This window comes from Martes martes (genome assembly GCF_963455335.1).
Source record: "Martes martes genome assembly, chromosome: 4".
Taxonomy (NCBI): Eukaryota; Metazoa; Chordata; class Mammalia; order Carnivora; family Mustelidae; genus Martes; species Martes martes.
The window spans coordinates 134,842,825-134,868,166 of NC_137891.1; the positions used below are offsets into that span (position 1 = coordinate 134,842,825).

The 25,342-nt window shown below is 37.5% G+C and overlaps 1 protein-coding gene across 1 annotated transcript in view; it reads right to left on the bottom strand.

Moving 5' to 3' along the window:
* Positions 1 to 6,153, bottom strand: part of LRRC7 (leucine rich repeat containing 7) — a 558,156-nt gene extending 552,003 nt beyond the window's left edge. The window contains exon 1 of the mRNA XM_080802199.1: positions 4,881 to 6,153. Within this exon, the coding sequence (XP_080658325.1) occupies positions 4,881 to 4,882 (2 nt within the window). The 5' untranslated portion in view covers positions 4,883 to 6,153. The remainder of the gene's footprint in view (positions 1 to 4,880) is intronic.
* Between the last annotated feature and the right edge of the window lie 19,189 nt (positions 6,154 to 25,342).

The window sequence follows — 25,342 nt, forward strand, 5'->3', positions numbered from 1 at the left end:
GGAAGATAAGCAGCGGATCTTCTGTACCATATTAAATTGTGATCACAAAAGTAATATAGTGCTTTATCACCAAATATGTAAATATCTTTGAAAAGCTTTTTCAAAATATTAATTTTTCTTTACTTACTAGGAATAACTCTATAATCTATAGATTTCAGTCATCTAACAAGTGTTAATTTATGTTTATGAGGGAGAGAGCGTAGTATGAAGAAAAAGGTATAGAGGCCAAATCTAGATGTAAAGCTCTATCACTTTCTAGCTGTGTGATGTGGACTTGTCATTTCTGTCACTGAACCTTAATTTTGTAATCTTTCAAATGGTGATAATAATGCATCTTATGACTATTTTGAAGTAAAGCATCTGAATTATGATAGGTGTTTAATAATTGCTAGCTGCTATTATAATTATGATTACAGTTCATGCACTATGTTAAGGGAAGCAAGATGACAAAGAATGGCTTCTGATCACAAAAGCTCATGGATTTCTGAGCATAATCACTTAATTCCAAGATAGGAAATAGATATGTTTAACTCTTTCAATGGCAACCTTAAAAATATACTATGCCATCACAATATACAACACCCCCCACACAAACATTACTATAGAAAAACTGATTTGTATCAAAAAGTTTATGTTCCACTCCTCTAAAGTATTTCCAAATCACTCCTCATGCACCACTTTGTCTTATTATTGGCTATGCACTAGAATTATAAATTAGCAATTATTACTATCTCAATTTTATAGCATTAAAAGAGACTAATTATATTACCAAAGATCACGTGTTAATTTTGGAAGTAAGAAAACTAGTTTTCTAAGGTTTTCTTACTCTTCTTTCACTACTTCAGGATAACTCACTAGAGCATTTTCTATAAAATATGACTATTTGTAATGATTCAAACCTGATTAACCAAACGTGCCTAAAAACTTCATAAAGGAAAAATATTATTGATTTGGGGTCATCCTCTTCCAAACACTGTTGATTTACAGTGCCACTTTTGAGTCTTCCTTGACAATTCACAATTCAGTATTTTAACAAACATGCAAAATCTACCATCTTTGCCTCCCCTGTCTGCTTTTGTGTGTCCTCAGAATAGAATTTAATTGTTATACTATATGGTCAAATTGTCATTTTAATATTAAAATTCAATTTTTTAAAATCCTGAGGCTCTAAAAACTCTCCATTAAATAGTGATGTGGCCCCTAGATTTAAGAGATAGAACATTAAAAAAAAAAAAAAAGACTTCAGGGTTCTCAGAAGATCCTAGAGTCATCTCCAAGTCATTTCCTTGGAAATATGAACTACTTAATGGCCATTTGGCTTGGCAAAAACTAAAGGTCTGTTCTGTGTCACAGATTTGAATTAATGATCTTCCTGGAGACATTGCAAATTCACATGACTGACTAGAGTGGCCCAAAAAAGAATATGGGTAGTACTCTACAAAGTAGTCATTGTTACTGGAGAGAACAAATGTTCCAAATAATGTCTTTTATTGATGGTGTGATTGCTATGACTGTTATACTCAATGATTAGCATATATTTTTTAAATGAAGAATTTTCTGAAAATTATGAAATAATTTATTGAAAGAAGAAAATGTAAGAAGATCCAGAAATAATTCAAGTGGTAATTCACCAATAGTTAGTCTTTGTGTATTCTATTAATTTGGACATGGAATGAAGTTATAATATCATGGAATGTGTGATCCATTCTTTTGTTAAGACCACAGTCCTCCTACGATGCAATTTTGATACATCAATTATCAAGTTATCAATTAGTCAAGTTAAAATGTAACTTATCTTCAAATTTTTAAAGTTTCTAAAGGACAGACATTTTAAGTCATGATTAAAGAGACCAAGTTTTTATGTCAATATTACCATGCACTATGAACTGCAAATAAGAGAGAACTAAGAAACACCCCTGGGAATTAACACCATGTGGGTAAGATAGTTATTTAATGATGTTCATAAATGATAAAAATTCATAGTATATTTACATGTATCTTCACAATTTTTTTAAATTCCAAAGCAAACAAGAATTTAGACACACAAAAACTTTAAGCTATGTTCTGTATTTTATAAAGGAAGCAGAAAAATTAAAAACCTACAAAAGGAAGCAGAAAAATTAAAAACCTACAAAAATTAAAAACCTATAAGATTTTAATTAAGAAAATTTCAATGCCAGCCTAAAGCAGTGCTAAAATTCTGAATAAAACATGGCTACTGTAACTGGACCAGGTTTCTTTCTTTAAGAAGTTGTTTCTAATTCTGAAGCTGCATATGTGCAGGCAGGCACACGTGATGGAGAATAGAAGGGTTGCCATGGTAAGTACACATCTTTTCTTGGACAGTGAAGTATAAAAAAAATATGTATAAAGAACTCTCACTTCATAATATGTCATGGAAATTGACTCTGCTTTCCCTACCACCACATATTATATGATGCAATGCAGTATAGTACAGAAATAGCCCACATTTTAAAAACTTCATCCCATTAAGATGGCTTATAAAACACGGAGCGAAAAAGGGAATAAGAAATCTCCAGGTCAGGTAACTCTATTTAAATGGTGGGTCTAGAACAAGTTCTACTTCCATTAAATTAATAAATAATCACACCTCGGGAATACTTCACAGGCCTTCAGACATCTCCCCGGGAGTCCAAGTGCAAATATTGCTACCCACTCATTTCAATATACTTAAGCCCTAGGACTCTTATTTTCAAGGGAAAATAAAAGCATTCTAACATCCCTACTTTCTCATTCTTGCCCAGGTGCGATTAATGATTTTCAGGAAGCAGAGATTTGACCCTCGTCTACTGTCTTTTGCAAAAAGATCTTGAGGTGATTCTCCTGGAGTCGGTGAAGTCAGCTCGACGACGCCTGGATGGAGGCGTGACACGGGCTGGGGAGGTAGCAGAATCTGTTGCGAATAGCAGCAGGTTCTGAGGCGCTGGAGAACCCACGTGTGCCGGGGCTGAAGAACTTTTCAGCCACGTCTCCCGGAAGGAATGCCTCACTTTTAAATAGGGGACTAGCTGGGGCGAGGGGTGGGACGGGAAGTGGGCGGTAAAAACGGAGAAGTGGGCGGCAGAGAAGGTTCAAGCCCTTCGTAGGTATGTGTCTACCTGTGCTCTTCTACCTTATATTCTCGCCCCTGGTCAACTTTATTATTTTTCCCTCTAATTGGAGGACTTAAGCGACCGGATGCTTAGCATCACATAGGCTCAGCCTGGAACAAAGAAAATCGAGTTCCTAATACAGTATCTCTCCCGTCGGAGAGATCACGTGTCCTGCTTTCGCTGGAATGCACTCTTCTCGCCCACGCTATAAAATCTCTATTGTGCTTAGAAATTTTGCCAAGGTTAAAATGTGATCACATACGAATTGTTTTTCATTTATCAAGACAGCCACATTTCATCGTATACAGGTGCACATATTTACGTGCTGACCCAGTTACCACTGCAGGTAAACTCAATGTGTTTAAAGTGTGGTGGGAAAGTAATCAAAAAGAGCAGGTGGAGGACCTTTATGCCTCCCTGACCATCCCCCCCCACCCCACCCCCTGCATCATTTCTAATCCCTTTTGAAGGAGAACTTCGAAAGGAACGTGGGAGTCGCAGATGGTTCCATTCTGAAGCCGATTCCCGGGAGTTGTGAAAGTGACCCCTTCCCTTTTCTGCCTGGCGCTGCGCCCTTTCGCCCAGCCCGCTCGCTTTGTGACTTGGTGGGGAGGAGACAGTGAGGGAGAGGGCGGAGGCGGGTCCTTTATTCAGCCCTGATGGCCAAGAAGTAGTATAATGAAGCAGTTTTGCAGCCATCGCCGTTATGAAGTCACACTATTTTTAAAGGCATTTTGTTCAACCCTTATCCCCTCACCCGCATTCTTGACTCGGCAAACAGTAAGACTAGAGACCTTCGGGAACCAATCTAATTGTCCGTGAGCCAGGATGCCATGATTACCGTAATGTTAATGTGCTTCCCTCTCTCTTTCATCTTAGGATCTGAAACTAGTCCTGCATCCTTAATGACTCTAAGAGAAGGATGCAAGATGCTGAAGGGGGCCCAGCTCTGGGACTGGGAATAGTGCAGGTTCACCAGCTTCGCCTTGCAACACAAAGGAGATGTGTGGGCAGGAGTTGTCTGGCTTAGGGGGAGAAAGGTATCGTTCTCCCTGACTCTCTGGAAAAGCTTTCACTCCATTGCTCCCCCACTTCTTTCTGTCCTCCAATCTGTCATACTCCTCTTCTCCATCCCCCAAACCCCACCCTTTCCCTTCAATCCCCAAGGCATAAAGATCTTCTAATTGCATTTTCCAAACAAACGGACATCAAACAGTAATGCTACACCGTCCAAGATAAAGGAACAAATGCAACCTGCCACAAGTGTGTGTGTGTGTGTGTGTGTGTGTGTGTGTGAAAGAGAGAAAGATAGCGAGAGACGATCAAATGGGCGCTTCATCCTACAGACACCTCCGAGAAAAAGCTCGCTGAAGATACCCATGATAATAAAGAGGAGCTAAGACTACCTCAGCTAGATCAATGGTCCCAGTACCGGCGCCCAACACTCGCTCTTTACCTTTCCTTTTCGCAGTATGTAACCCTTTAGGGTCTCCCGCCAGCCCAGGCCACTCGGTGCTCCCATGCACCCACACAGCTAGCACCCATTTCCAAATGCTCCGCAACCTACCACATCCCCGCCGCCTCCACGGGCCACCTCGCGAGCAGCTCCCTTGAGAGCGCTGAAGGCTCTTGTCCTCCCACCCCCGCCCCCCTCCCCGCGGGCGCTTGTGTCCCACACGTCGGGCGCTCACTGTCACCGAGGCCACAAACGGCGACCCCCCCCCCGCAACCCCCCTCCGCGACACGAAACAAGAGTGTGCTACTCACATCGCAGGGAGAAACTGCCCATGAGGTTTCGGAGAGAGTGAATCGTGCAGCTGCCAACGCTTATTCCTTAAAGTGTTCGGGGGTCCGCAGTGGAGTGGGCACGAGGGTCCTCGCAGGAAGAGAGGAGGGGTGGAGTAGGTGGAAGAAGACCAGGAGAAAGGGGATTCCAGGCAGGTGCCGCGTTAGACCATGATGCTGGTGCCCTTCAGGTGGACCGCTGGAGAGGTTCCGGCGGGAAGCGGCCGAGGGGAAGCCCAAAGCGCTGCCCGGGAAGGCTGGAGCGCATTCACTCCCCTGCCTCCGCCTGCCCTGCGCGCCGCGCTAGCGACCGCAGCGGCGGCGGCGGTGGCGGAGGCGCAGCTCCCTCCCCACCCCCAGAAGGCTCCACAGACAATAAATTCCAGGCGGAGAAAAGACGAGCAGAAAAGGCGAATCTTGCACCCAACTCTAACACACCCTGCCTGCTGCTGGGCGAGAATCCCCGGGGACCCGGCGCAGCCGCGGCTTTGAGGAGCCAAGCGCTCCCGGGTCTGCAGGCGACGGCGGCGGTCTTTGTAGGTGGCTGCAGGTCCCTTCGGCGAGAACCCGCTGCCCAGGGACTGGGTGTCGGTGGCTTCAAGCCCGGGGTTCGCCAGGAGTGGGGGTCCTCCTCCGTGCAGTGGCTCGGCGCACAGGTGCCAGGCTTGGCAGGCGAGGAGACGCCGCTCGTGGCTCTTGGCTGTGTCTCCCCGCTCTCCCCGCCCCCTCTCTTTTTTCCCACCCCCTTTTCCGACGACACCAGCTGCAGCTGCTTCAAAGTGTGAAAAATGTCAAGGAGATTTTCCAACGATAAGAGGGGGTGCCCACTTTCACAGCCCTCGGCCCCTTTTTGAGATCCTCCCCTGCACCTCTGACCTCTACTTGGGCTCCCCAAAATTGTGAGAAGAAAAATCCCAGTCCGGCGGAGAACTGAAATGCTCGCCTCCTCCGGGCTTGGTCACAAGCTGCTTTTAGAGAACGGGACAAAAGGCCGAGCTCTCAGGGTTCCTTTCGTCGCCCACGGTGCTCCAGGCAGGTGCTCGAGGCACCGTGCCCGGCAGCGCTCCGCCACCGGCTCCTCCTGCTGCCGGACCGGCCCGTGGCGCTGGAGTGGCGCGGCGCGGCGTCCTGCAGCGCGGGCGACTCCGCGGCTGTAGCGGCTCCGGGCCTCTGCGCCTCCCTGAGCGCCCCTGCACCCGCACCAGCTCAGTGACGCTGCGCTCGTGGCTCCGCAGGCTCCTGCGCCTGCTATCTCAGCAAAGAGGCGGCCGGGAGCGCCTCCTCGGGGTTTCCTCCCCCGCCCGCCTTTCCTGCTGCAGGTTGTTGGCTGCCAAGGAGAAAAGTCTCTGCTTGCGGGTCGGTCACTTCATATCAGTCAAGCCAGCGACCTTTCTGCCTGCTCTGACATTCCCTTCTCCTTCTGGGGCCGCGGATGCTAGCCTGAGAGTGCGCAAAAAGAGAAGGGGTTTCCCAACTACCCTTCATGGTTTCACCGCCACTCCTCTTGCTGTGAACACACACTCTCACTCACACACACTCATATGCTCCTTTACATAAAGGCACACAGAGACACTTTATTCTCACATACTTCTCTTCAAACTCTTATAAGCAGCAATATGTTAAGAAACATATAGATGAAGCTAGTACTACATTTAGACTTTTCTTTTATTCGCAACACCCATCTGATGAGTTCTTTCTTTGACACTGGATTTATTGTGTTGGAATCATTCTTTTGTGCAATATAGGCGATAGGATTTGTTTGTTTGTTTCCTCCTTATGGAAGAGAAAGAATCTCCCTTTCCTAATACAGTCAGACCACATGGCTTTCAATTGCCACTCTGGGTGGATGTAAGCTCACAGCCTGCTAAAAAGAAAATGCACTTGCTTATATTCTTAGATTTGCAATGCTAAAATCTTCAAGGTCAAAAACCTTTCTGGCTGCTAGGGATTATCTAGGAAGAGATTTTGCAGATTACAGATTTAATCTGCATAGCACCAAGAATGAGGATTATTTCCCACATTACCTGGGGCATGAAGATGGGCTGACTTTTAAGGACAACTTCCCAGTATTTCGTATCATTTGCATGTGGAAGAGAAAATATATTTTAAAAAGTCTTATAGTTTTTACAATGTATTATAAAACACCACAGGGGGGAAAAACGGTCCTGAAAGGGCAAGGAGATTAAAAAGAAATCGTTATAGTGATAGATTTTTGAGCTGACCTCTGTGGAGTTTTGTTGTTGTTGTTGTTTTTTACCAATAGTTTTGTCCTTGCAAATATATTACCACATCTCAGTGTCTCAGCTGGATGGAGTGAGATGAAAAATTTTAGGTACTGATTGAAAATATAAAAAACTAACCTCACACAACAATTATACAATTGTAGCAATCTTTTATAAACTTCCAGTTCTTTTAAATATAGTTTACATAGAATTTTCACTTTTCTAAAACTACCTGGTGGATAATGTTATCTACACTTATAGGAAGGGCCCAAAGGTTCAACCAGAAAGGTACCCAGCTGCCTTGTATTTGAACCCAGAATTTCTTATTTTAACTCCAGGATTCATTTCCTCATATCAAAATATTTGAGAAAAGTCTTCTACTTAAAATCATAATTAATTATAAGTAACTGCAGATCCTTACAAACAGGCAACACACCTACCAATGAAGTCACCTCCCATGTGTTAAATGGAACTGTTTTCCTAACTCACGACAAACTTGTGAGGAAATGCCTTTCCAATGGGGAGAGAGATTTTTTGCAACTCCAAATTTAAAATTGATGATGTCCTTATAATATATTTCAAACTATATGTCGTCCTTTTCCCTTTATTTTATGTTAGAACCTTGATTTCAGGTCACAAAAACTCAAATGGATAAAAGATTTAAACTATGTATAGAAGTGATGTAGTGTCTATGGTTTTTAACAACATGATTTTAGCATTAAAAAAAAAAGGAAAAGAAGGAAGTAGAATATTTTCTGTAGAATAGGCTTTGGATACAATGGTCCATTTTTTTTTTTTTTCCTAAGATTCATGAATCTGGAACAAAATGTGGCTACCTTCACTATTTAAACAATGAGGCATACTGAAGAGATTTCAATGCTTTCATAGAATTATGGAACTATTGAAATGCAAATGCAGATGCTGTCTTTAAACTCCAAGTTGCCCTGTCATCAACCCTCTGGAAATGCAGATGACTGTCTGAAAATTGGAGAAAGAGGAATGAATATCCTCAGGCTGTCATTCAAGTAGAGGTCTAACACTAAAAATAACAACAACTTCAAAAGTTAGATCAAGGAAGTTTTAACAGATTAGCTGTTCAGATTACATCTATGAATGGCTAGACATTACCCCCCATAAAATTTTGTAAATTGTTCCTCAATGCCTTTGACCCACACTACTACAATTATTGAAATGATCATCTATTCCCAAATCTAAATTACTTGAAAATAAAAGACATGTGGTGATATTAAACAATCAGGTGCCAACTATCTTCCTAATGTTTCTCTTTGGAGGCCTGAAATGTCACCCTGTCTTAAATATTTCCTCTCTTGCAATTCCTGATTAAAGTAAAACTACTTAGGGAAAGCACAGCACTTTTTGCTTTACCAACTGTTAATATCTCAGATAACTGGTTAGAGACTGGTCCTTGGGGAAATAGAAAAACGTTGTTAAAATTTGATGTATGGAAATACAGATCTGAAAAGCTCGTTGCTGGTAGAGTTTGGTAGGACAGGATCTTTATCAGTGGGGTACGAGAAGGGTAGGGAATGCTGCATTGTTGTGGTCAATCTTTGAAAAGCCGGAGAAGCTCTGAATAGGAAGTAGGAATCATTAAGATTCTTTCTCTTAGAAAGAATTTGTTAGATGGCCTTTACTATGAAACTAATTTCTCAGATTAGCAACCTGTCTAGCTAAAGAGAATGCTTCTTTATTGTGTTTTTAATTTATCTGGATTTTTTTAAAAATTTTTAAACCTTAATTTGCACACTTAAGATATACAAAATACAATGAACACCAATGTACTCACCACACACCTTAAGAAGGAAAGATTGAAGTTTCCTCTCCCACTCTTCTATTTCTGCTCCCCTCATCCCACAGAGGTAATCTCATTCTTAAATTATATGTTAATTAATTAATATGTCATTAATTAACTAATTTCATGCACTTTTACTGCCAACAATATTTTTGCATTGCTTTGGAAATTTAACCCTTACACAAATGATATAATGGAATATGTATTCTTTTGCAACTTGCTTATGATTTTTAAAAACACATCATGTATCTAAGACTAATTGATATTCATGTGTGTCACTCTGGTTCACTAATTTTTACTGCTGCATGATAGTAGATTGTATGAATTTATCATGTTCACATTCTGATGACAAGTTTTGCTTTTATAATAATGCTGTTGTGAAAGTGTTTGTATCTCTTTATGTATGAGTATAAAAGTTTTTCCAGTTGATATAGCACTTGGGAGTAGATTTCTTGGGTGGTAGAGTATATTCAATATTAAATTCTTTTCAGTTTACATTTCTATTATCATTTATGAGAGTTTCACTTGAACCATATCTTGGCAGTTCTTGGAATTATCAGACATTTTCATGTTGCCCAATCTTAGAAATATGAAATGGTATTTCATTATGGTTTAAATGCATAATTCCCTGGTTACTTATGAGATTATCTTTTAATAGGTTTATTAATAATTCACATTTCCAATATGAATTTCTTGGTTTATATATATTTCACTCATTTTTCAACTTGGGTTTTCTTAGGTGTGTGTGTCCTGTATTATAATCCTTTGTCAATTTCTTTTTATCTTTAGTTTTCACTGTTAATATGGTGTTTTTATGAAAAGAAGTTTTAATTTAATATAATCAACTTTATCAGTACTTCCCTTTATGATATGTGCTTTGCATTTATTTAAAAAGAAAAAAAACACCGTTGCTATCCCAACATTAAAAATATATTTTCCTCTATTTACTCTAAAAGCTTTATAATTTTAATTTTTTACATTTCAGACTTCAAAGATTCTGAAATTATGCATATGGTGTGAGGTAAGGGATCAATTTTTGTTTGTTTCCATTTTTTTTTCCTCATAAAAATCTGATGCCTCCTCTGTCATATGCCAGCTCATTGGTCAATTTTTGGCCTATGCATTTGGTTCCACCTGTCTTGTTATACTGTCTCAACTGGAAACTGTTCTAAATTCCTTCAGTGCTTATATATAGGAAGAACATGGCATTTCATCTTATTCTTCAAAATGTCTTTGAGTTTTCTTCATCCTTCTCTTTGGGCTATTGATTTGTAAGCATGGTGTGGATCCATGATAGCTTCTTTAATTTTTTTCACACCACAGATCTCTTGAAAACAGACTGTGAAAGCAATAAGACCTTGCTCTGTCTAGTACTATATCAAATTGGCAAGTCTCTCTCACAAGCAGTTCCAACTAAATTTATCATGCCAGTACTCTAACAGGAAGGTTATCTTAGATAAAATATGAGTAAAAAGACCAGCTAACAGGAATGAAATATCTTTTTTAAAAAGTAATGCATATGAGTTCACTAACACATTATAGCGTAAAAATTTCCTAAGAACTTTGCTATCTCTAAGTAGGTTCATATCTATATAAAAAATTTAAAATAAAGTTTTCATTCCAACATTAATACGTGTTGTTAAAGTATCCTACAGGTCTTCCTGATTCTAAAATTGCAGTATCCTATGTTCTTAAATTTTAATATAGTACATTATTATTAACTTGAAGAGATAAGAATTCTAAAAAAATACCAGGTAGGAAATTGATGTTTTTTTCTAGCAAAGTTTTTTTTTTAATTTTTTAAAGCTTTTATTTATTTATTTATTTGACAGATAGAGAGAGAGTATAGCCAAGGGGAGCAGCAGAGGGAGACAGAGAAGCAGATTCCCCACTAAGCAGGGAGCCCTGCGGGGGGCTGGATCCCAAGACCCTGGGATCATGACCTGAGCTAAAGGCAGATGCTTAACCAACAGAGCCACCCACGTGCCCCACAGAGTTGTTTTTTTTTTTTCTTTAATACAACTACAAACTACCAAAGAACTTCCAGTGATTTGCAAATATATTAATTCAAACTGCATAATTAACTCGAGTTCGGAAGATTGCATAAACACACAATACAGAGCATATGCAACACTCAACTTCCCTTAGATAACATAACCCTTTAATCTAACAATCTGTTCACTGTTAATATTAATTTTTTTCTATACTAAATCAATCAGTATAGAAACACCAACTATCTTTCCTTAGAAGTTAGGACAATGGGGCACCTGAGTGGCTCAGTGGGTTAAAGCCTCTGCCTTTGGCTCAGGTCATGATCCCAGGATCCTGGGATCAAGACCCACGCTAGTCTCTCTGCTCGGTGGGGAGCCTGCTTCCCCCTCTCTCTCTGCCTGACTCTCTGACTACTTGTGATCTCTGTCTGTCCAAAAAAAAAAAAAAAATAGGGCAAAATAATATTTATTGCTTTTTTTCTGCTTTGTTCTTTGTCCTAGCTTCAGATGGATAACTGAAAAATTAGCTACCATTAAAGTCTTCCAAGTTTTACTTTTTCAAATAACTGCTAGAATAGTGACTTGTTATGGTTGATATTATGCAGTCATATTGGTCCATTTATAATTGCTTTCTTCTTTAACACAAGTCGTGGACTTCAACTATCGTATCATGAATTTGCTTTGGTCCAGAAAAATAATTCCTAGGGAAGAATATCTTTCCATTCAATGATGAGAGAATAGACATAGCCATAAAAATATTATGAGTACATTTTTTTCAATATTTAAGATAACCCTTAAATATAGATGGAAATGGTGAAGGTAAATATAAATAGGATTAAATCCTAATTTAATTATGGCAAGATATACTGAACTGTGATAACTCTGATAGTTTTGTTTAACAAGTTTTTTCCTTTCTCATTCTGCACAATCTTGTCAGTCTATTTGCCTGAGAGAATAGTCAAATGATGATGCCAAACAATTTGATGAGTTTATTAAATTACTTATTTTTAGTAAAAGCAGCATGACGGTTTAGATATCTTACGTAGTCAGGAGCCCAGGACTTTTTGGTTAGATTTCACTATTTTGCTTACTTCAAAGCCAAAGAAATGTCTTTCGATATATAAATCATCCTGGAACATGGTATGCTTAAGAATGGTGGTATTTAGCATGGAATCTAATCAAAGTTCAAGGTAGAGACTTGATACTATTGATTAATCGGATTAACTTCCTTTTACCAGATTTTCTTTCTTGCTTGCTTGCTTGCTTGCTTTCTTGCTTTTAACATTTCATTTATTTATTTGACAGAGAGATCAAGAAAGCAGCAGAGGGAGAGGGAGAAGCTGGCTCCCTGCTGAACAGGAAGCCTGATGCCTATGACCAGGCTCAGTCCCAGGTCCCTGGGATGATGATCTGAGCCAAAGGCAGATGCATAACTGACTAAGCCACCCAGGTACCTCTAATTTTATTTCTTTAAAACATCTCTACTTTATCATCAGAAAAGAATAGTGTTTGTTGAACATGAAACAAGTAGAGATTTATTGAGATTCAGGATAACATTTTATTTCAGTGAATTTTTCTCTCCAACAGTTTTCAGCTGATATCTTATAATCTATAGCTATGAAAAACCCAAATTCCAATATTTTATGTTAAATGAAAATCTTTTTTACACCTTACTCTTTGATAATAAGTTAGCTAGTTATACAATTCAAAGTTGTTATTATTTCTCAGTATTTTGAAGATACTGTTCCATGGGTTTTGGCGTTCATTGTTGCTGTTGAAATATTTGCCCTCAGTTTAATTGCCGTTTCTTTGTAGCCAATCATTTCTTTCATTGTTGTTATTGTTAGATATTTCCTGTCTGTGAGTACTGATGTTTTTAAGAATGATATGATTCCTTTTATTTCCTAATTTTTATCTGATTTTATTTCCTTTATTTCTTTTTATGCTTCTAGGAATTAAAAATTCATTTTGGGGAAAAATAATTAAGCCTTTATCTCCTTATATATTATCTCTCCCTCATTCACTGTATTGTCCCCTTATTTTACCTTCCAAGTCTCTTAACCACTTTTTAACATTTTTCTCCTTTTGTGTTTCTGTGCTACATTTTATGTAAACTTGTGTGCTTTATCTTCCAGTTGACTAATTCTCCAACTATCTAATGTAATGTTTTTAATCTCTTTAACTATATTTATATTTCAAATTCTATTTTATGTATCAAAATTTTCTGATCTTTTCTGAAAATGTCATGTTTCTCGCTAACACTTTTGATTCCCTGTTTTATATTACATGCTGTGTCTAATAATTTTAATATCTAAAGTTCAAGGCATCTAATTTGGGGTGCTGACTTTTTTTCTCCTGATGCTTGCTAATGGTGTTATATTACCTTGGATTCTGAGCTCATTTTCAGTTGGATGTTCTGTATGGAAATAATGTAAATCCTGGGTTGAAGATGTTTTCCTCCAAAAGGATCTGTATTTGTGTTTTTTGGCTGCCTTGGAGAGTGAGCTTTCCAAATAACTTCAATTTTTAGCTGTGGGTTTCCCAGGCTACCCAAGTGATAAAAAAGACATGCCTATGATTATAAATTCTCAGAGAAAAACTTTCTTCTCCACTCCTAGCCAAGGGTGAAGCTGATAATGTACCTTGTAATTACTATACCTGGGTATTTACCAGGGGTACATAATTTTAAATTAGCCTTTTAGTGAAAATGTAGGTCTTCATGTTTCCCACCTTTAAGTAGAGGTCTCAGTTAACTCTCATCTTTCTTGGGTGAAAGGTCTAATATTCTATTCAGCTGCCTGTTAATAGACATATTCTAGAATATTCAGTGTCATGCCTTCAGAGGAATTACATATTTAATTTTGTTTTGTTTTGTTTTGTATGATCTACATCCAACATGGGGCTTGACTGACAACCACAAATCAAGAGTCACATGTTCTGTGACTGAGCCAGGCAGCCCCCGCTCTTGAATTTGATGCTTCTTATCACTGTGATTTTCTGTTTTCTTTTAATTTTTTGGCCTCCAAGAATCTTCTTTTTGGAATTTCACTGTCCATAAAATAATAAATAAAGACAGTTTTTTATTTTTATCCAGCATTTCTAGATATTTTTTTTCTAAAACTATTTCCATGATATTTAGGCTGCCATAGTTTGGAAGTGGAACTAATTTATCTGTTTACATCAAAATTTTTGAGGTGATATTTTTCACTGTCAAAATGTTGAAGCTAGCAGAAATAGCATTTGTGTATTTCCTTTTTGTAGAGCATGCTATTATTCTAAATGGTGGCGGTGAGAATGAGCCTTGTCATCATGAAGTTCTTACAATGGCTCTGCTGACTTTACTGATTGGTAGCTTTTAAGTAAAACAAACAAAAACATGTTTGGTTATCATTTTTTGATGTTCCTAATATATTTTCAGGGTCAGTGTAGGCAAAAATTTCAATACCAGTTATCATCAGTTAGATAATGAATACATTCATCTGAATGAGTTATTATTATTATTGTTGTTATTATAAGACCCACTATTAGATAGCATTCGTGGTTATTATTAGATAGCAGTAACACAAACAACTGGAATTACAAATAGTGTTCATCTACCAATTAAAAATTCAAATATGAGACATAAGGAAAAAAACAAGAAAATTTACCTCCTTTTGGAATAGATGGACTCTTTGATAAAGAGCAGTGAATTAACTAAATATTTTATATAATAATATAAATATAATAATATAGAAAATAATTATGTCATGATTATTATATTGTTACTGAAAACTATAATGTGTGAAAATTGATAGTACCAAAATCCCTCCAAAAAATGTTAAACTATTTTATGTTATCATAAATCGTGTATCAAAATTCTTCTTTTCCCACACAACTACTGACCTTGGGTACTAGCCATCTTTTAAAACTTCCCAATCTAATAGAAAAGCATGTTTCATTCCTTCACTTGTTTATCTGCAATAATTTTTAAGTTGAGGTTAAGCATGTCTTTTTATGAAATTTGAAATGCAGACGGTTTACCTTATTACTTGTAAATGGATAAGACGATCTTGTTTCATCATATCTTCTACCTGTGGCAAGAAAATAACTAGAAATGAGGTAACAGAATAGAAATCAAAGTCTTTCCTCCAAAAAAATCAGTTTTTAGTTAAGTCCCATGAGACTTTAGTGGTAAAAGGAAAAGGTGTTGAAGTTCTCTCAATTCATTACATATCCCCACAATCCCAACCCCCAGTTCCTTCTCATTTCTCTACCAAGAAAAAGGTCACGGATCTGAGAATGTCTGATATCCTCCTGGATTTAAACCACATCAATAAACTAACCTTCACCTAGTTGACTGAAAGGAATGTTTTAGTGTTCAGACAGGAATTTGGACATTACATAGATGTAGCCAAAGTGTTTTTGATAACCTTATTCTTCTTGCCAGACACTGACAGTTCACATTGTGTAATCTTCAAACTCAATAGCATTTCCCTAGTTTCATTGTCTGCAAATGCCATAGACCGGTATCTCTGAGCATGGGTTACTTAGTGTATTTGTTCCTGCATAGGAAAAGAAAATGAAATACAGTTCACTGTCAGGCATTTTATCTTAAACTTGATTATTTCTAATAAAAAAGGATAATATTTGTTTCTATACAGTTTCCTTATGCAATATAAGGCATTTAAAAAATAAGAATCTGGGAAGGTTGGGAATAAATAGATAATATGAAAATCATTATGAATGTAATTTATTTATATTATTAAACCAGTGAAGATATGTTTTGTTTTGTTTACTTTCATTATATAAATAGATAATGGATTGCTATGCAGACACTATCTTCTTAAAGCCCAACAAGGTGTTACAATGTTAAACTCATACCTAAAATGACCAGGAAGATTTTAACATTGTTATTTAAACTTTCTATATTGTATACCTTTAAATATGTCAAGATAATATTCCTGTTTCTCTAAAGTACATACCTGGATAATTTAAGATTTCTATGCCTATGCTAACATCAAATTTAAAGAGATTATTTTACTTCCCTGGAAATAACTCAACATTTTATTCAGGTAGCAGAGTTGTTACATTAAAAACTCCTTAATTTAAAATTGAACTTGATGGCTTATATTACTCACAATGTGTGTTTAAATATCTTTGTAACTGTAATCTGTACCAAAATTATTTAACCAAAAAAAATTTCCTTTTTATACTTTGACGATTGTTTTTTCTATGCCTTCTAATATGCCTATTTTTTAGAAAATATATTCTGTTAGTTGATTTTCATAAAAATGACTACAAAATTAAACCTTTCAGGTCTGTTTTCAAATTCTACTTCATACTGAATGTACAGTGAATTATGTAAAATGATATTCAACACATTTAATGAATAACTATTATATGCAAAACGTTTTAAGTGCAAAGGAGAATACAAATCACGGTATCAAGGCTCCCTGATGGGCAATGACTACTGTGGGCATTTGACTCTCTTAAAGAATAGGAAGAAGGTCAAAAACTCTATTCAACTGATGAAGTTTATTCAACAATCTAAACAGTTGATACCAATATCTGTTACCTTGCCCCATTATGACGTGGAGAATTTGAAACTAGAAGGTAGACTCCATTTTAAATTTGTTGTTTTCCAAGAAGGAGTCCATTATTTCCACCTCCAGCCAGCTGCTCTTGGATGCACCACCTCCAGACACCTGTTCTCTGATGATGGCACCACAAGAGCTTAAAGATTTTTTGCCTTAAATTGAATAACTTCTCTCACAGGCAAGGTAAATCAAAGTGCAACACAGATAAGCTTTTAAACATGGGCAGAACACGTGCACATGCCCTTACTCTTCTTGTTGCCCATCTTGGTTTTACTTTCCTCATGACACAGCACAGCAGTCATGTAAGTTTATCTTTCATAAACCACATCCATTATGGATGTGTCTATCAATTCTTGCCTCTAAATTCCCATGACCTTTCACAGTGAAGGTGAAATAGACCAAGACTCTGACTTCCAGGAGCTTAAAGTCCAGTAAGTTCACATAGATATTGTTTGAAAAACTCCTAACAAAAGGGACTACTGGATTCTCTCCCTTTCAGTACATAAAACTCAATAATTCACCCCTTTCCAGAAGTCTTGGAGATAAGGAAATCTTTCCTTTACTACTCACCTGGTGGTCTATTCTATTTAAGCAAACTAAATAATATATAATACAGTGTTTACCCAGTGCAAGGAACTATGGATAAGATAGAAAAGTAGAGTGAAATCTTTTGAAGTATATTCAATCTCTCTTCCTCCTTCTCTTTCTCTCTCTCTCCATATGTGTGTGTGTGTGTATACACATATATATATATTTGATATTTGAAAAATATTTATAATTCTCATTGTTTCCCAGGATCTGATGATTCATAATAGCTAAATAAGTTTATTATTGTCATTTTTCTGAGGACTGGAATGGGCATGGATCTAAGAGCTGAGGATAGAAGCTAATATGAGATACACTATTCTATGAAGTAAAGCAGGTATTGGCAGTGCTGACAACTGATATAAACAGGAAATCAAAGAAGAAGGTAGAAGAAGCTAGGATATCAGCCACTATTTGGAATAGAATTATAGAAGAGATTCCAGGGAATGAGATAGTGTGGGGAAGAAAGAAAATCAGATGGTGAAATTATGGGAGTCAAATACCAAAACATGATTCAGCTACATGACTCCATCAAATCTTCACAAAAGAAGATGAACTGAGGAAATGCTGACCGTCTTTAGATTTCTCACAGCAAGCAATGAAGGGACCAATGGCCACATACTGACTTCTGGAGGGAGGAGACAAAATCAGCCTCTGAGCATGCTCCACTTATCTGTGAACATGTAAAGTAATAATTGATGAGGGAACACAGCCACTTCTGAAAGAGTACATCAACAGGAAGTATTTGATGAGTTCATAACAAGGGTGGTCAGGAAAGTTTTCAAACAGGAGGGAAGATTTCTAAGTCCTTGCCAATTTATATTGAAAATCTCCCACTGCTAAATAGTAACTCAAGCGGCACTTTCCTATATGCCTTACAAAGCTCAGGAACTCTTAAAGCTCCTTAGGAGAGCATGCTTGTGTACACCTATAGAAAATATGCATAACAGAATTTATATTCTAGAGAACAGGAGAATATGTTCCAGCCTTGTTCATAGCCTAGCATCAGAAACTAATTATGATTGTTGTGCGTGAGACAAGTGTCTATCCCAGAAATCATTATTAGCCTCTTAAACTCTGACATCAAAGCATTTCCTTTAAAGTTTTTGGTAGTCCCTTGTCTACGTCATGGGGCAGAGAAGCAAACTGAGTTGTTTTATTTTTCTTTTGGAGTTCTCAGATGCATATGTTATCAACTTCAGACATGGTCTCTTAAATTACATTTCAATTTAATTTAATTTAATTTAACTAATCCAAGCAACCACAAAATGTTTATAAAGGAATATGAAAAGAGCCTCAAAACAATAGCTAAGCTTATTATCCTCACTAAAGTATTACCTAAAGTACTAGGTATTATATTTGGTATCCTCACCAAAACTTAATATGCTTGGACTATCTTTGCATTGTCCTAGGTCCTTCTTATACTCTTTTCTGCCCTCTTGAACTATGATCATTCACATAGTCATTTTCAATATCTTGGTAACTTTGATGCTGTAAGGACATTTGTAGTCCTAGTCATTATGGAAAACTGAAATATGATAAATCCCAAACTTTTCTCTGCCATATAAAATTGATTAATAAATAAAAAATACCAGAGGATACACTAAAGAGGTTACCAGTTGGAAGTACTCTGGTTAGGAGGTTAAAAGCAAGACACTAAAGTCAGGCAGATCTTGGTTTTGATCTGGTTCTACTAAATATTGTCCATATTTCGGCATTTTTAAAAGATCTGTCAGTGCCTCAGTGTCTTCTATAAAATGGAAATGATATCTGATTATCTATGTTCTATGAATAGTGAATAAAATAACACCTAAAAAGTGCTTAACAACTACTTGGCACATAGGGATTCATAAATGATAGTTATTATTTATCATTAACTGACATATTTCAATGTTAATTCAGTCTAGAATCAGAAATAATCACTTTTGCACAAGAAGGACTGTAAGTACAAATAACAAGTGCCTTTCCCACTAGAGTATAAGTGTTATGCAGACGGGGATGTTTATCAGATTTACCATTCTATCCCCATAAGCCTTAGCACATAGATGTCATTGAATTGTACATGTTGACTACTGGAGATACACACACACACACACACACACACACACACCCCTGGAGAACTTTTATGGTACATTAATGGTCCCAAACCAAATTTGGAAAATTGTATATCTACAGAGAGTCAATCAGGTATTCAGACTATGACTGAATACAATTTGCCAAATTTCACCAAATCCTGCTTTGGCTCATGTGAAGGTGGAGCCAGGTTTGTGGCCATCTGTTTATGACAAAAATACTAACAAAAGTCAACTCAGTCATTTGGATTTATTTTCATATATTTATGAGTAGCCACTGTGCAATGTTATCTTATAAGGTACAAAATAATAAATAAGATTTTTTTTTTAAGATTTTGTTTATTTATTTGAGATAGGGATCAACAGGTGGGGAGGGCTGGGGAAGGAGAAGAAGACTTCCTTCTGAGTAGGGAGACAGATACGGGGCTCAATCCCAGGACCCAGGGCTCAATCCTCGGAGTCAGGGCTCAATCCCAAGACAGAAGGATCACAACCTGACCCCGAGTCTGATATTTAATGAGCCACCCAGGGGTCCCAATAAATAAGATTTAATCTTATAATCTAATAAAGAAGAGAAGCACTGGTAGAGGAAAAGAATGATAAAGACAATTTAAGAAGTACTATTAAGGTAGTACCATCAAAATGTACTGTGAGTGCTCAAGTATGGAAATATTTCATTATTAATTGTAAAAAGTAATTACTAATAACTGATTAACACATTTGGTAAATAAATCTTATATGATCTATGTATCTGTTCTCCCATGACCTCTTGATTTCATTCTCTACTTACTACCCTTTCTGACAATTCTGGGTAGTAGATAGAATTATTTTGAGATAGAAGAATCACTGAAAACTTCTTTCTTTTTTTTTAAAAAAGATTTTATTTTATTTATTTGACAGAGATCACAAGTAGACAGAGAGGCAGAGAGAGAGTAAGAGGAGGAAGCAGGCACCCTGCGGAGCAGAGAGCCCGATGCGGGGCTCGATCCCAGGACCCTGGGATCATGACCTGAGCCGAAGGCAGAGGCTTTAACCCACTGAGCCACCCAGGCACCCCTCACTGAAAACTTCTTATGAGAGCTAGCCCATGAATAAAATTTTGAGGCATGAGAAAGCTAGCTGGAGAATAATATAGAAAAGACTACCTTTCAAAATTAAAAATAGTATTTAAGAATTTTTATGGATTCCACCATTTAATTAGAAGGAAATGTTATCTATGTGATTGTGATTATTGTTTTGATAGTTCAGGTATATTTTTCATTCATTTGTGCTTGTAAATCAACTTCTGCTCCATGAACATGTGATATCACAAATGGTCCTGATTGTACTCTGCATGGCTTTTTCCTCTTCCAAGCATTTCCTCCAGTTTCTCTATTCCCTGAATGACTTTTTAATAGTAAAGTATTATATACTTTTTATTTTGTTTCTTTTTTTTTTTACTTTTTAAAAAGATTTTATTTATATATTTGACAGAGAGAGACAGCGAGAGAGAGAACGTAAGTGGGGGAGTGGGAGAGGGAGAAGCAGGCTTCCCTCCTCCCACCGAGCAAGGAGCCCAATGCTGGGCTTAATGCTAGGCTCAATGCTGGGCTTGATGCTGGACTCAATCCCAGGACCTTTAGGATCATGACCTGAGCTGAAGGCAGATGCTGAACAACTGAGCCACCCAGGTGCCTCAGCTTTGATTTTAAAATAAATCAGTTTCATTATGTTTAAACTGTATTTAAAATAATCAAATAAAGATGATATCCAGAGAGTGATATGTATGAGAGATCAGTCATTTTAGGCACCAGTGTGGCCTGTTTTAAAAATCAGAATCAAGTTTTTACATGTGATAAAATAAGTTTCATTGTACTGTGAGCTCCTTGAGTTCACAAGCTGTATCTTTCCATTGACTGGCATGTAGCACATGCTCACTCAATCTTTGCCTCATGAATATTTATAGTGTTAATATACATTAATCACTGATTAGTGGAGAATGGAGAAGTTAATGTTGAATAAGATTAAAATTCATTCACTATTCCTTCAACAAAAACTAGCTCAGATCTGGGATACCTGCGTGGCTCAGTTGGTTAAGCAACTGAATCTTGGTTTTGACTCAGGAAAGGATTTCATGGGTTATGAGATGGCAGGCTGTGCTGAATGCAGACTCTGCTTGAGTTTCTCTTTCTCTTTCCCTCTCCTCCCATCATGTGCACACGCGTGTGTTCCCTCTCTCACATAAATAAATAAATAAATTCTTAGACGACGACAACAACAAACTAGTTCAGTTCTAACAATTTTTAAAGAACTGTTCCGGGTACTGAAGATATGATAATGAATAGCAGGTTTCAATTGTGCCCTCAAGGACATTCCAGGCTAGAAGGAAAAACAGACGTCAAGCCACACTTTAAGTCTTCTTGTGGCAAGTGCTATGAAGGAGAAAGCACCCAGAGCAAATGACAAGAATCTGTTTCTGATTGTAATGCTGACATTAAAGTTAAAATTTTTAAAAATGTTCTTCTAAATATAGCAAAGAACATGCTTATTGTTAGAACTGAGAGCAGATTCGGAGTAAGTAACATAAAAAAAAATGAAACAGGAAAAACTAAGATGAAAAGTTCCTCCTTTTCTATGATAAGTTTTAGGCAAGATTTTTTTTAAGATTTCTTTCTTTTTTTTTTTTAATTTGAGAGAGAGAGTAAAAGCAGAGGGGCTGAGGGACAGCTGGAGAGGTAGAAGTGAGAAGCAGACTCCCTGCTGAGCAGGAGCCCAATGCGAGGCTCATTCCCAGGACCTGAGCTGAAGATCTGAGATCATGACCTGAGCTGAAGGCAGATGCTAAACCAACTGAGCCACCCAGGCACCCCTAGGCAAGATTTTTAATACCTGGAGGAACCCATTTTAAACCTGAAGGGACCTGAAGAATTGAGGAATAAGGTAATGGGGAAGGTAATGAAATGGACTGATTCTAAACATTATATTGCTAAAGCACCTGTCACTATGCTTTACATGCAATATTTGTTCAAAAATGTGTCAAGAGACTAAACAAATTAATTTATGAATAAGTCAAGATGATGGGAACCTGGGTGGCTCAGTGGGTTAAAGCCTCTGCTTTTGGCTCAGGTCATGATCCCAGGGTCCTGGGATCGAGTCCCACATCGGGCTCTCTGCTCAGCAGGGAGCCTGCTTCCTCCTCTCTCTCTGCCTGCCTCTCTGCCTACTTGTGATCTCTGTCTGTCAAATAAATAAATAAAATCTTAAAAAAAAATAAGACAAGATGATGGGTTAAATGACACTTGGAGGAGACTACCAAAGTTAGATTATTTTAATTAGGAACTAGGAGTGAATTTAGAAAGAAATGATATGACAATGACTTGAACAAAGGGATTTTGTATTTCTTTTAAATCTTGCTCTTCAGTGCTTCAGTTTGTTCAGATATTATTTCTAATGTCCCATAGCTTTCTTATACTCCTGGGCTGAGGGTCAGTGCTCGTCCAGAAGGATATTTTTTTTTTTAAAGGGTATCTATCCATCTACCTAGTATCAATGTAGATTGCCACTGCACTACTCCTCATTAGAACTCACATTTCGAGATTATACTGTTTCTAAATTTTAAGTGAATATGCCATTTTTAAAAGAAATACGCATTATTTATTAAATCACAAAGTGTTGACTACACTGGATTAGGTCACGGTGACTGTAGAGACACTTTTTTTTTTTTTTTTTAAGATTTTATTTATTTACTTGAGAGGGAGAGTGAGAGAGCACAAGCAGGGTGAAGGCCGGGGTGGGGGAAGCAGGTTATCTGCTGAGTAGGGAGCTCAACGCAGGGCTTGATGTCAGGACTCCAGAATCATGACCTGAGCTGAAGGCAGATGCCCAATCTGCTGTGCCACCCAGGCACCTCCAGACACTGATTTTCGTACAACTCCTCTCCCCTCCCCTGCTTTGTACGAACAACCTGCTTGCCTTCAGAAGTAAATTAAAACAACTCTGCTTTTCCCAAGTTAAGTGATAGGTTTTGGGGAGAGTAGAGCTGTTCAGAAGAAAAAGGGTTAAATTACATCTCATACAGGAGATGGAAAGGGATATATATTGTTGGTTTCCTTATGCTCAGCCATTATCCTCTTCTACTTATTAACCCAATGATTTTAAGTCACTTTTAGTAGCACATTCTCTAACCTGAAATCAAAATCATTCTGATTAATGGGGAGTTTGTGTGGATCTGGTGTAAAATAAATTATGCTGTTAGTTTATATTTTAGTCTATTGATACAATATTCTGATCACACAGCGAATATTATATAGAAAACATAGATGGTATACATTTTTTCTTTAAAAATAGTAACATCCTTGGATAGTCATCAATGTAATACTTGGTTTGGTATAATAGTACTCTCAAAGTTCTCAACAGCGCTGAAAAGGTAAGGTATTTGTTAAAGCTATAGCAATTGTAGTTAAACAGCTCATCTGTTAGTGCAGCATCATAAATTTTTATTGCTATGAAAAATATAAAGCCAAAGTTTTAAAAGAGCTTACCTGAGGCCTGAATCAATCAACCAAATGGGTGGGGAGGGTGTTCTAGACAAATGGAAGAATATGAACATCAATTGCCCTACAAATTATTCCCTTTGGCCAGAAAGCAAGAGATGAAGGTCAAAAATCTATAGCATTCTACTTAATGGGAAGTTTGAGAATAAAAAACAGCTATCTTATTGAACTTAGGATGCTTTTGGCTACAGAGATCAGAAAATATGACTCAGATTAGTTTAACTGATAAGGAAAGTCATTTGGAGCTCAAATATGAGCTCCAGATGGAGAGAAGTTCTCAGGGGTGGTTGACCTAAAATGTCAACAGCATTATCAAAAACACAGGTTCATCCTGTATCCTTACTCACAGGCACCCTAGATGACTAGGTGGTTGCTAATGGTTACTGAAGCTGTATTCTTTCTTCTTCATATGGAGACATGGAATGAGAGGAAGAAGGGCTTTTCATGACTCTGTTTTAAATGTTAGGAATAATTTTTCAAGAAACTTCTATCAAACATCTCTGGTTCTTACCAACTTGAATCAAATCACTTGTCTATTCTATGATTAATTCCAGATAAGGGGGAACAGGTCTTTTAAAACAATCAGGATTATCATAGAACTAAGAGATAGGGACATTTTTTTCCTGAGGCATGTGAGCTGCATGGAAAGGATTACTATACCTGAATAAAACTGAGGTTCTGAGAGGAAGAAACAAGAGATAGTTGAGTTAGAATAAGCAACAAAGGAAGCCAATTGCTTTTTATTCATCAAGAGCCTACATATTCAGATATGCTGGTAGGAATTTTTATTTAGTAAATTATTTAATTAGCGTATTATTTCCAAATTAAAATGGTATTCTATGGGGGAAAAAGATTTTTTTAACTGGCAACTTAAAAAATTATGTAAGTCCTTTTCATGACACAAATACATTTCGTTGGGGTGCCTAGGTGGGTCAGTCATCAAGCACCTGCCTTCAGCTCAGGTCCTGATATCAGGGTCCTGAGATCAAGCCCTGCATCGGGATCCCTGTTCCATGGGAAGCCTGCTTCTTCCTCTCCCACTCTCCCTGTTTATGTTCCCTCTCTTGCTGTGTCTCTCTCTGTCAAACAAAAAAGTAAAATCTTTAAAAAAATACACTTTGTTGTTATGCAGAAGAGTTTTGGCACACTTCATGTTTTCGTTACACAGAATATATTTTAAAAAGTATATTCAAAGGTTGAGATTTAATTTAATAATTTTTATTTCTGCATCAAGAACAGTCTTAAGTAAAACTGCAATTCTTTTTATGTTTTATTTTTAAAGATTTATTTATTTATTTTAGAGAGCCAGAGTGGGGGTGAGGGATGAAGGAGAGGGAGAGAAACTTAAGCAGACTCCCTGCTTAGCACAGAGCCCAATGTGGGACTCTTGATCTCACAACCATGAGATCACAACTGGAGCTGAAACCAAGAGTTGGACACTGACTGTTCTACCCTGGTGCCCCTGGAATTCTTTCTTTTATTATTTTTAAGAGTGTGAGTTCTATTTTTAGTTATTATTTAATGAGAGGGTAGTGAAATACAACTGACAGTACAGTTTGGTGCCACTGCCCTGATTCTTGCTACAAAGATGGCAATTTAACCCACCGTTCAGTGTGAAATTCAACAGTCTGAATAAAACAAATAATGTCTTCA